The 13,145-nt window shown below is 40.3% G+C and overlaps 1 protein-coding gene across 1 annotated transcript; it reads left to right on the plus strand.

Annotated features, from left to right (window-relative positions):
* Positions 1-4,169: 4,169 nt before the first annotated feature.
* LOC100564904 (histone H2A) lies at positions 4,170-4,751 on the plus strand. The gene has a single exon (XM_003217963.4). It carries the CDS (start codon positions 4,228-4,230, stop codon positions 4,735-4,737), a length of 510 nt encoding a protein of 169 aa, XP_003218011.1. The 5' UTR covers positions 4,170-4,227; the 3' UTR covers positions 4,738-4,751.
* The last annotated feature ends 8,394 nt before the right edge of the window (positions 4,752-13,145 follow it).

Consider the following 13,145-nt stretch of genomic DNA (forward strand, 5'->3'; position numbering starts at 1 on the left):
CCACCAATGAATACCAGATGCTAAGCAGGCTATATCAGACAGGAAGGAAATGGCAAAACTACTGAGAGTTTCTTGCCTAAGAAAATCTAGTGAAACTCACGAGGTTGTCATAAATGGGCAAGTGACTTGAAGGCTTGTAAACACATGCACATTGATTGACAGTCTTGTTCTCTGGGTTGCTCTGAGTTTTCTGGGCTGTATGGCCATGCTTCAGAAGCATTCTCTCCTGACGTTTTTGCCCACATCTATGGCAGGCATCCTCAGAGGTTGTGGGGTGTGTTGGAAACTAGGCAAGTGGGGTTTCTATATCTGTGGAATGTCCAGGGTGGGAGAAGGAACTCTTGTCTGCTTGAGGCAAGTGTAAATGTTGCAATTTATCACCTTGATTAGCATTGAATGGCCTTTCAGCTTCAAAGCCTGGCTCCTTCCACAGATATAAACCCCATTTGCCTAGTTTCCAACAGACCTCACAACCTCTGAGGATGCCTGCCATAGATGTGGGCAAAGCATCAGGAAAGAATGCTTCTGGAACATGACCTTACAGCCCAGAAAACTCACAACAATGAACTTGGAAAACTACAATTTGTGCAGGAATTCATAGCATTGAGCCATGACAGTCAAAGAGGTGTCAAAGTATATTACTTCTGCAGTATATGACTTGGGGAAGTGAAAGAGGGTGGATAATAATAATAAAAATAAATAATAATAATAAAACTTTATTTATACCCCGCCACCATCTCCTCGCGGGGACTCGTAGCGGCTTGGAATAAGGCAAGCTTTAGGTCGTGATTTGCTGCTGTACTATAATTGAAAACATCGTAGACATTGAATATAAATATTAGTAATAATAATAATCACAATAACAATTTTCTCACTTATTTTCTTTGGAAAGGCAGGCAGTGAAGTCTTGCCAGGCTCAATTCTTTAGGTCAAAAGGAAGAGAGGGGACTGAAGTTCTACTATGTAATTTACATATCAGCGCAATGCTCGATTTCTATTGGCTGAGGAAGGTCATAACAAGCACTGGGTTTTTTCCAATGCTGTCAGAAGCGTGTGGGGTTTCCACTCCGGTCGGGGATACAGCGTCCCGCCTTTTTCTATCTTTGGCGGTGACTGCAACAAGAATCGGGGCTATGCTTCGTGAGGGAAATAGAAGAGTATTATACGAAAATGTTCAGGATCCTGATATATTCTTAAGGACTGAATGCTGCGGGAACCAGATGAAAAAAAGGATAGAGCTCTCCTACCTTTTTAAAATTGGTATGAAAGCCAGAAAATGTCTCCTGTCAGTCACGTACTCTATAATACTTCATTTATGGAACTATTAAAAGTGCTAAGTCCCTCTTCTCCACATGCATCCCCACTGTAGAATTAATGCAGGTCGGCAGCACTGCATGACTCAATGCAGTGGAATCCAGGGATCTGTAGTTTGGTAAGGCCAGCACTCTTGGGCAGAAAAGGCTAAATATCTTGCAAAACCACATCTCAAATTAATGAAGTTTGGCACCATTTTAACTGCCATGCCGCCATGCATTGGGATCATAGGATTTGTAGTTTTACAAGGTCCCTAACTTTCTCTGCCAAAGAGTGCTGGGGCCTCACCAAACTAAAACTCTTAGAATACCATAGCATTGAGTCATGGCAGTTAAAGTAGTGTCAAACTGCGTTAATTCTACAGTGTAGACGAACACACACCCTCTTACTCGCCTGTAAGTTTCATTATGGAGTAAATAATTGATCAAGCCCAACCCTCTGTTGCCACCTGGCAAAATAAATTATTCCTCTTTCTCAAGTTTAGGTGGAAACATTTTGAATTTCAGACACAAGTACAAGAAAAGTAAAAGGGGACGTTGTTGAATACGCAAATCCCGTTGTGTTTAGTCAGGGTCTCATTCTGCTAAACTCCTCTGCCTCAGTCGGCTGTAACTGTTGTGGTTTTCAGTCCGGTCCGCCCACTTCTAAAGTGGGCGTGGCCCAAACAAAGTGGAACGTCCATCAACAAGCCCCGCTGCGCTTGGACCAATCAGAGCCCACCAACGAAGAGCTGTCATACTTCCAAAAGCAGGAGAAGTTGTCGGGATAGTATACTATGTGAAACAATTCAAAGTGCTCTTTTCCCGCCTGATTTCAGAAGCTAAGCAGGGTCAGCCCTGGTTGGCACGTGGATGGGAGTTCAAACCTGTCCCTTATTTCACTTATTTCAACTCTGAAAGGAAAATTAATAATTCCTCAGTCTTCATGATGTGATAGTTTAAATGTCAGCACAGGATTCTATTCCTATATGTGTATGAGAGGACCGAAGCAGGCACATTTAATACTATTTTAATACGTCATTCTGTCCATATGTTTCCTTCAAAGCCAGGCGCCTCCATTATGATCAAGAGAGGGTTTTCACCCATAGAAAGGGCTATTTAGGAATGGAGTAAATATCGCCTGTTAATAACAAATGGAAGAGCAATAAATCCGAGGCATTTTAGTCGAGTAATTTAGGAATTAGGCGCTTTTAAACGGATGCCTGGCTGTCATTACTGACGAAACGAGAGCAATTGATTTCTCCTCAGGGAAGAAACAGTTCATATTTCGGGCGCTTGTATGAACTAGGTTATAAAATGGGGATTTCCTGATTTATTTAGTAAACGGATTGGCTTGGTTTCTCTCCAATATAAAGGGTGATATTTTCGTTTGACACATTCCAGAGGGCGGTTTCTTCAGCCATTCCGTTTCTTTGACAGGGAAAAGAGAAGCAGAGAAAAAAGGCGGGAAACTGAGGCGCCATGTCTGCTTCTCCCTCAAAAGGCGCCCAGAGAGAGATCCCATTAACCGCGGATCCCTTCAGCCGCCTTTTATTCAGCACCAAAAACAAAACAAAACACACATTTATTATTAGTACAGTAGAGTCTCACTTATCCAACATAAACGGGCCGGCAGCACGTTGGATAAGCGAATATGTTGGATAATAAGGAGGCATTAAGGAAAAGCCAATTAAACATCAAATTAGGTTATGATTTTACAAATGAAGCACCAAAACATCATGTTAGACAACAAATTTGGCAGAAAAAGTAGTTCAATACGCAGTTATGCTATGTAGTAATTAGTACTATATTTATGAATTTAGCAACAAAATATCACGATATATTGAAAACATTGACTACAAAAATGTGTTGGATAATCCAGAACGTTGGATAAGCGACTGTTGGATAAGTGAGACTCTACTGTATATTAAAAGGACTCGCTGCAGGTCAAAGAGAGAAGCCTCATAGGTCTAATAAGCAAAAACGTCCTGTCCATTTGAATGCTTATGTGTTGAATAGCAATTAGCATTCCTTTAAGTGTCCTCAGCGGCTTTGAATCTCGTTCAAAAGGAGAAAGGGGATAATCATACATATTTAATAATAATAAAAGGGGAAAAGGATAAAACATTCCCAGTTTCTCCAGCAGAAGAGAAGTGGGCATTGAAAACTTGAGAGGGGATTAATTTTTCCCTTTGAAACTATGTATATTAGGAAAAGGGATGTGTCTTTGTGTGTACATAAACATATATAAATCTGTCATATATATATATATATATATATATATATATATATATATATATATATATCAAATTAGGTTATGATTTTACAAATGAAGCACCAAAACATCATGTTAGACAACAAATTTGGCAGAAAAAGTAGTTCAATATGCAGTAATGCTATGTAGTAATTACTGTATTTATGAAGTTAGCACCAAAATATCACGATATATTGATAACATTGACTACAAAAATGTGTTGGATAATCCAGAACGTTGGATAAGCGAGTGTTGGATAAGTGAGACTCTACTGTATTTGGATCTCAACTGTGATCAACAGACTAAAATAATTCCCTTAAAAACCTGTCATTTTGTGTCATATTTATACCTATATATATATATATACATATGTGTGCACAGATACTGTGCAGATATAAATATTTCTATAGATATCGATAGATATCCCCATACAGTCTTATACAGAAACTCCCATCAAGAAGCGGCATTCTGTTGTCCTTGGGGCGCTCTTTTCTCATTGGTGGAAGGTTCTGGGCCAATAGGAAGGCGGATCCTGATTTACACCAATCACAGCCAGGGCGGCCCCCTCAGGGAGGGTATAAAAGAGCGCCCTGTAGCACCTCAGGGCGCAGTTTCGTCGTCTTCGAGGAAGAGAAAGGAAGGCAGAAATAGAGAGAAGCGATAGGCAAGAGCGGAGCAGCAATGTCAGGTCGCGGGAAGACGGGCGGTAAGGCGCGGGCTAAAGCCAAGTCGCGCTCCTCAAGGGCCGGCCTCCAGTTCCCCGTGGGGCGCGTCCACCGCCTCTTGCGCAAGGGCAACTACGCTGAGCGCGTCGGCTCCGGGGCGCCTGTTTACCTGGCTGCCGTCCTTGAGTATCTTAGCGCCGAAATCCTCGAGCTGGCCGGGAACGCCGCCCGCGACAACAAGAAGAGCCGTATCATCCCCAGGCACCTCCAACTTGCCATCCGCAACGACGAGGAGCTCAACAAGCTGCTCGGCGGCGTCACCATCGCCCAGGGCGGCGTCTTGCCCAACATCCACGCCGTCCTGCTCCCCAAGAAGACCGAGCCCCCCGCCCACTCCTCGGCCTCCGCCCCCAGCACCAAGCCCCGCGGAGCACCAGCGGCGGGAGGCAGCGGCGCCAAGGGACCTGCCGCCGGAAAGGGGCCCAAGCCCGGCCTCAAGCCCCAGGCAGTGTCCCTCGCCGTCTAGTCAGGGAAGGAAGGAAGGACCATGTTAAACAGACCCAAAGGCTCTTTTCAGAGCCACCGCAACAGCACGAAGGGAGAGCTGATTCTCCTTTGCATCTCCAGCCACAGTGAAAGTGGACCAGATTCCAAAGAAGTTCTTAGAGCAGGCAAATAGATGCTGGCCCAAGTCAGTCTCATTAGCGCAGGGGGACACAAGTATGATTAAAATAAGCCAGACGGACACTACAGACATAGGCAAACTTTGGACCCTCCAGTTTTGGACTTCAACTCCCACAATTCAAAGCAACTGGTAGGCTGTTGTCAAAGGCTCTCATGGCCGGAATCATTGGATTGCTTTAAGTTTTATAGTCCGTATGGCCATGTTCCAGAAGTATTCCCTCCTGACGATTGGACCACATCTCGGGCATCTTCAGAGGTTGGGAAGTCTTGAAAACTAGGCAAGTGGAGTTTATATATCTGGAAGGTCAAGGGTGGGAGAAAGAACTCTTGTCTGCATAAGGTAAGTGAATGTTGCAAACCACCTTGAGTCCTCTTCGTGGATGAAAAAGGTGGTGTAGAACTGTTGTAAATAATAAATTAATCACCTTGAATAGCCTTGCAGTTTCAAAGCCTGGCTGATTCCTGCCTAGGATAATCCTTTGTTTTGAGTTGTTAGCTGGCCCTGATTGTTTCCTGTCTGGAATTCCCCTGTCTTCTGAGTGTTCTTTATTTACTTACTATTTATTTACTGTCCTGATTTTAGAGTTTTAATACTGGTAGCCAGATTTTGTTCATTTTCATGGTTTCCTCCTTTCTGTTGAAATTGTCCACATGCTTGTAGTCTGACATGGTGGTTGTGAGAGTGGTCCAGCATTTCTGTGTTCTCAAATAATATGTTGTGTCCAGGTTGGTTCTTCAAGTGCTCTGCTATGGCTGACTTCTCTGGTTGAATAATCTGCCGTGCCTTTCATGTTCCTTGATTCGTGTTTGCGCAATGCTGCATTTGGTGGTTCCTATGTAGACTTGTCCACACCTGCATGGTATATGGCAGACTGATGCCCTCTAACAACCACCATGTCAGACTACACAGAGAAGCCATTGAAAATCCACAAGCATCGGGACAATTTCAACAGAAAGGAGGAAACCATGAAAATGAACAAAATCTGGCTGCCAGTATTTAAAAAACCTCTAAAATTGGGACAGTAAATAATGAACAACACTCAGAAGAAAGGGGAACCCAGACAGGAAACAATAAGGGCCAGCTAACACCTAACAATTCCCCCAGGTAAGCTTTGAAGCTGCAAGGCCATTCAATACTAATCAAGGTCGCCAGTTGCTACATTCACACTTGTTTCAAACAAACAAAAGTTCTTTTTCCCACCTTGGACATTATTCCACAGATATATAAACCCCACTTGCCTAATTTTCAACAGATCTCACTACCTCTGAGGATATCTGTCATAGATGTGGGCAAAACGTCAGAAGATAATGCTTTTGGAACATGGCCATACATTCTGAAAACTCACAGCACTGTTAGGAATTGTGGAAGTTGTGAGCCAAAAACATCTGGAGGGCCCAGGTTTGCCTATGCCTGACCTAGTGTGTCACCTATAGTCCATAGCTGTGTGGTATGAAAAGTGCTCCCCACCACCACCAATTACAATACCCCATAGGAGACTCCACTTGAAGAGACCCCCCCCCCAAAGGGAATACAGTCCAAACCCATTCTGCCAGGCAAGAATGCACAAAATACTCCTGATAGATGGCCATCCAGCCTTTGTTTAAAAAAAAAAACCTCTAGAGCAGTGGTTCTGAACCTGTGGGTTTCCAGGTGTTTTGGCCTACAACTCCCAGAAATCCCAGCCAGTTTACCAGCTCTTAGGATTTCTAGAAGTTGAAGGCCAAAACATCTGGGGACCCACAGGTTTAGAACCACTGCACTAGAAAGAGGTTTGAAGGAGTGCAGTGCTGGTGCTGTTCAAGTATAGAGACTGGTACCACTTTTATAATTTGCACAATTTGGTGATTGAGTTGCTGAAATGGACCAGTTCTAATTAAGAAAAGAAAGCCTGTTGAAAATGATGTTTCTAATGAATCGCGTGGAGCAACTGTAGAGAAAATGAGAGAAAAATCAACTGTAGAACCTAAGAAGTGTATAAAGGAAATAATTCCAAACCTCAAAAAACTGGAGTTCCAGATAGAAAACAATCTGGGCCAGCTAATACCCCCCAACAACAGATTCCCCCAAGCAGGAAGCAACCAGGCTTTGAAGCTGCAAGGCCATTCAATGCTAATCAAGCTGGTCAATTGCAACAATCACACTTGCCTCAAACAGACAAGAGGTTTTTCTCCCACCCTGGACATTCCATATATATAAACCCCACTTAACTAGTTTCCAACAGACCTCACAACCTCTGAGGATGCCTGCCATAGATGTGGGTGAAGTGTCAGGAGAGAATGCTTCTGGGACATGGCCATACAGCCCGGAAAACTCATAGCAACCCAATTCCAAACCTTGTTTATATATGTATATATATATATGTGTGTGTATGTATGTATGTATAAAATATCAAACTAATTACAAGGGATTTAACCTATTTTCGTAGCAGACGGGCCAATTAGCTGCTTTGTACTCACAAAACATCAGCCATTCTGACAGTACTGATTTTCCCCCTCTGTGCTTTAAAAATCAAGTCTCAGATAAGAAGAATGCCTTGATTTCCCCCCAGAATGAAAGCCATACAAGGAGATCAATGAGAACTGAAGCATGTTCATGAAGTTATTGCCATTATTTCATTTTCATAAAAACTCAAAAGCAGCTCACCGCACTAAAAATAATAGAAAACACAGAAAAGGAGGAAACCACGAAAATGAACAAAAAGTAAAATCAGAACAATAAATAAAGAACAATACTCTGAAAACAGAGGAATCCTAGACATGAATCAATCAGGGGCAGCTAACAACTCTGAACAAAGGATTCCCCCAGGCAGGAAGAAGCCAGGACATGAAGCTTGCAAGGCAATTAATGCTAATCAAAGTGATTAATTACATCATTCACACTGGCCTCCAACACTGGCCTCTTTCTCCCATCCTGGGCTTTCCACAGATCTATAAACCTCCCTTGCTTAGTTTTTCCAACAGTCCTCACAATCTCTGAGGATGCCTGCCATAGATGTGGGCAAAACATCAGGAAAGAATGCTTCTGGAACATGACCTTACAGTTCAGAAAGCTCACAGCAACCCAGGCACACATTGCTGTACAGTCGTCCCTCTACATTTGTGGTTGTGACTTCTGTATACAGTATTCCAGGACCACCTGCAATAAGTGAAAATCCGTGAAGTAGGGACGCTATATAATTATACATTATTTTAGGTCTTTATCAACCAATTGTGTGATGATAAATCACCTCCTTCTCCTCCCGTTGCCACTTTGGCTCCTTTTCTCTCCATTCAGCTTCTCCTTCCGCCCTTCCTTAGGCGGTAAATTGTATTTTTTTATGATTTATAATATTATTATTGGAGTTTATTGAAAAACCGCGAAACAGCAAATCCACAAAAAGCGAACCGTGAAGTAGTGATGGAACACTGTATTTGATTATTCACAGATGTTATTTAAAATGTGTCCATGGAAACCCACTGGGAAAAGTCTCCTTCTCTCGAGGTTTTTAAGCAGAGGCTGGATGGCCATCTGTCAGGGGTGCTTTGATTGTGTCTTCCTGCCTGGGCCGAACCTTACTGTTAGCTCCGAATGGAGTACAGATCAATTGAATTAATGGACTTCGCCTTTGTGTTGTCTTGCCATTCAACAATTAATTCAATGGGTCTACTCTGATTGGAAACTCACCAACAGGTTACATAGATTTGGAAGCATGCGAAAAGAAGATTAGAACTCTAGAGAAATACAATGTTTTATTATTTCTGAGTTAAAATAGTTACAGCAGAGTCTCACTTAACCAACATAAACGGGCCGGCAGAACATTGGATAAGGGAAAATGTTGGATAATAAGGAGGGATTAAGGAAAAACCTATTAAACATCAAATTAGGTTATGATTTTACAAATTAAGCACCAAAACATGTTATACAACAAATTTGACAGAAAAGGTAGTTCAATGCTATCCAGTAATTACTGTATTTACAAATTTAGCACCAAAATATCACGATGTATTGAAAACATCGACTACAAAAATGCATTGAATAATCCAGAACATTGGATAAGCGAATATTGGATAAGTGAGACTCTACTGTATATCCCTTGCCTAAGCAAAAGGCCACATAAGAAGCATCTAGCCATCAAGTTCTTCCAGTTTAAATTACGTTGATATAAAGTTTACACTCTATCCATACGACATTTAAACCATGTCCTAGCTTTAAAGTGAGACTAAACCTGATAACTCCACTTCTGCCACGGCTCTAGACAGAAAAAGGTCAAGGTTGCACTATGTATTTTATCAATAAGGTGGCTAAGGAGGATTTGATCAAATAGTTTCACTTTAAATCACATTGAAGTAAGGGCTATAGTCTATCCAATACAACACTTAAACCATGTTCAATATTTACGTTCACAATTTACGCTTACAAGTAAACAAATGTTTTGGATATAAAAATGTTAAATTTAAAAAAGTTACAAAAGGGAAGGAGGAAATTCACTTTTAAAACTAATTCATGTATATGTTGGTAGTTTTAGAGTAATAGGTAATAGTTTGATAGGGTATGTTTTATTATTTTGGTTTTATTATAATGTCTACAATACAGCATTGAATTTTTGCAGGATTTTGTAAGTTGCCTTGAGTCCCTGTGGGATAAGAAAGGAGGGGTATAAATGAAGTAAATAAATAGGTAATTGGGTAGAGATATATGTTGCTGTCTGTTAGGCATTGTCTAGGTATGTTATGTTTGTGTATACATGAGTATTGTAGCCTTTCTTTTTGTGTTTTTATTGTAAAAAAAAAATAATTAAAAATAACGGAGACAACATTTAAACCAGTGGTTCCCAACCTTTGGTCCTCCAGGTGTTTTGGACTGCTGCTCCCACATTTTCTAACAGCTGGTAACCTGGCTGGGATTTCTGGGAGCTGAAATCCAAAACACCTGGAGGCCCAAAGGTTGGGAACCACTGATTTAAACTATGCTTTACAGCAATGATTCTCAACCGGTGGGTCCCCAGATGTTTTGGCCTTCAACTCCCAGAAATCATTACAGCTAGTAAACTGGCTGGGATTTCTAAGAGTTGTAGGCAAAAACAACTGGCGACCCACAAATTGAGAACCACTGCTTTACGTGTAACTGGAAAACCCAGCTCTCTGCTTAAAAACCTCCAGAGGTTAACATCTTGAAAGTCTTCCTAATGTTTAGGTGGAATCTCTTTTCCTGCAATTTGAATCCCTTGCCTCTCTGTCCTAGTCTCTGAAGCCATAGAAAACAAGCTTGCCCTCTCAATGTGACATCCTTGCCAAAATATCCTCATGGTTAGAGGCTCAGAAAAGAAAAATAGCAAGTGGGCATTTAAACATGCAGCCCAGATTAAAGTTAGTATCTACATGACTCAGGAAGAAGGAGGCTGTGAATAACAACATGCAAACAGAGGTTATTACTGGGTAATAATAATGCCTTTTAGAGCTAATTATTAAGCATGCGCAGTTGCAATCCATCTTTGACACTTGGGCCAAAATATAATTCTTTGCTTCAATGAAAAATCATTTTCTTCCCATCACCGACTACAAAGATGATTTAGTGCAAATTATTGTTTACATTTACATTCTGCCTTTCTTAGTGAGTTAAGGTGAGCCCATATGCTTTCCTTACTTCCCATGTAACACCATGTAACAAAATTTTAAAAATTCTTTTCCTGATTTGAAAGTGTTATTTCCTGTTTAATTGTGCAGTCCTTACTTTGAAAGTAGTTGTCATATTCCAGAAACTTCATTTTTGTGGCTGCCACAAACTATGTTGAATTGATTGAGGCTCAATGAGATATTCATTGAAAAACTATAGTGAAATGTGCTGCTAGATGTCCCGCAAAAACAAAGTTTTTTCAGTTGAATAAACTTTTTCCATGTTTTTTATGATAGAACCAATTAGGAATTGACATTCATAACCTAGGAACAAAAAATTGTTACCTAAGTGTTATATTCATACAACCCTAAGAGGCAGTTTTGTCTAATGCCACATTTACGTTAGCCATTTCATGCACTTTCAAACCGGTATTGAGCAAGTGGCTTACTGTGCAGAGCACAGTTCAAAATATTGGCTTTAGCCTATAAAGCCCTAAACCAGCGTTTCTCAACCTGGGGGTCGAGACCCCTGGGGTGGTTGCGAGGGGGGTGTCAGAGGGGTCACCAAAGACTACCAGAAAACGCATATTTCTGATGGTCTTAGGAACCCCCTTTAGCAGATAAGACTGAAGATCTCTCCGTCTGTCCTCTTTCTTTTCGGAAATAAACCTAAGACCATTTAGAAATAGTTTATATGTACAAAGAAAAAGTGTTTTGTATAATTTTTTCATCAATAAATAGGCACATGATGCTATTCAATTAAAATAGAAAATATTGATAACTGTGTCTAAATACAAGACCTTATGCCATCTATCCGATGGCATTTTCTGAATTAGCATCCTAAATAAACCCAGTAACAGATCTAAAAACCAATATTTTTTGGTTAGGCTGTTACTGAGTCTTTTCAATATGAATGTTTTAGAACTCTGAAATGATTGTATATTTTGATTGATGTTCATGTTATTTATCACTGAGTCTTAATTGAAGATTTTTTTAAACCATTTTTTCTCTTCAACCTCCTTATTTGTCTTACCTAGTTAAACAGCGAACCTGAAATCTTGCATAAAACTAATTTATTTCATCTGAATCAATCTGCACATAATGTATAATTTTAAATGGTTGTAAACTGTTTCGGTAGCTTTTAAATTATCTTGTTTTATTTTGTCAAATTCCTTCATGTTTCTCAGTCACTGTTTACATTATATTTGACTGTTTAAAATTGGGCTACATCAGTTGACTTGATTTTATTGTACTCTGTTTTGAGACCTCAGGATACAAAATAGAGCACAAATATTTTAATAATAATAATACACTTTATTTATATTCTGCTCTATTGCCCCAGAGGGACTCAGAGCAGATTACAGAGCACATATGAGCAAACATTCAATGCCTTTTACACAACGACATACAATAACACAGACAAAGGTATAGGTCTTTACCCTTTTTCATCTCTGGCATCTGGAGGCGATCCTCAACTTCTGGTTATGGAAAGGTGCTCTCGTTCAGTCCTCCCATGCCTAGGAATCTGTTATCCATACAGATCTCCGATCTGTTGCCTTTATCCTCCCACCGAGGCAGTACCTATTGATCTACTCACATTGCATGCTTTTGAACTGCTAGGTTGACACAAGCTAAGGATGACAGTCAGGAGTTTACCCCTACTCACGGCTTTGAACTGCCAATCCTCCAGTTGACAGATTTCCTACAGCTAGCAGTTTAACCCACTGAGCTTTTAATAAAAGTAAATACTTGTGTCCTCACAAAAGTATTTTCTAGCAATGACTTTTTTTAAAAAGTTATCAAGGAGTACCAAGATACTTTTCAGGCTTTTCAGGTTTGCAAAGATCTACAGCTAGGCATCACATAGCAGTCTAATGTTTCAGGCAACATACAACATTTTACTTAACAAAATTAGATTAAAATATATTTTTAAATTACAAATAAAATGTGCAATCCAATAAAGCACGTCAACAAGAAAATGACAACATATAAAAAGGGCTAACATATTCCCACACTGGCAAAAAAAAAAACCTGTCAAAAAAGAGACTTTAGTTCAAAGCAGATAATCTATATATTACATGGCAGTGTAGTAGAGGCCTAAAAGGCTAAATCAGAAAAGACGATCCCTCACTCAATTTCATGATACAGTAGAGTCTCACTTATCCAACATAAACGGGCCGGCAGAATGTTGGATACGCAAAAATGTCGGATAATAAAGAGGGATTAAGGAAAAGCCTATTAAACATCAAATTACATTATGAATTTACAAAATAAGCACCAAAACATGTTTTAGAACAAATCGACAGAACAGTTCAACACATGGTAACGTTATGTAGTAATTACTGTATTTATGAATTTAGCACCAAAACATCACAATGTATTGAAAACATTGACTACAAAAACATTGACTACTAAAAGGCAGACTGCATTGAATAATACAGAATGTTGGATAAGTGAAGGTTGAATAAGCGAGACTCTACTGTACTCTTATGCTATTGGGAAATACTTTTAGTAGTGAACAACAGGTCATCCCTAAGACCCCTTCTACACTGCCATATAAAATCCAGATTACCTGCTTTGATGATCTGGATTATATGGCAGTGTGGATCCAGCCTCAGGGCCTCCACAGTCCTGACTTAGTGAACCCTAACCAGATTC

Source organism: Anolis carolinensis, chromosome 2 (genome assembly GCF_035594765.1).
Source record: "Anolis carolinensis isolate JA03-04 chromosome 2, rAnoCar3.1.pri, whole genome shotgun sequence".
In the NCBI taxonomy this organism is placed as follows: Eukaryota; Metazoa; Chordata; class Lepidosauria; order Squamata; family Dactyloidae; genus Anolis; species Anolis carolinensis.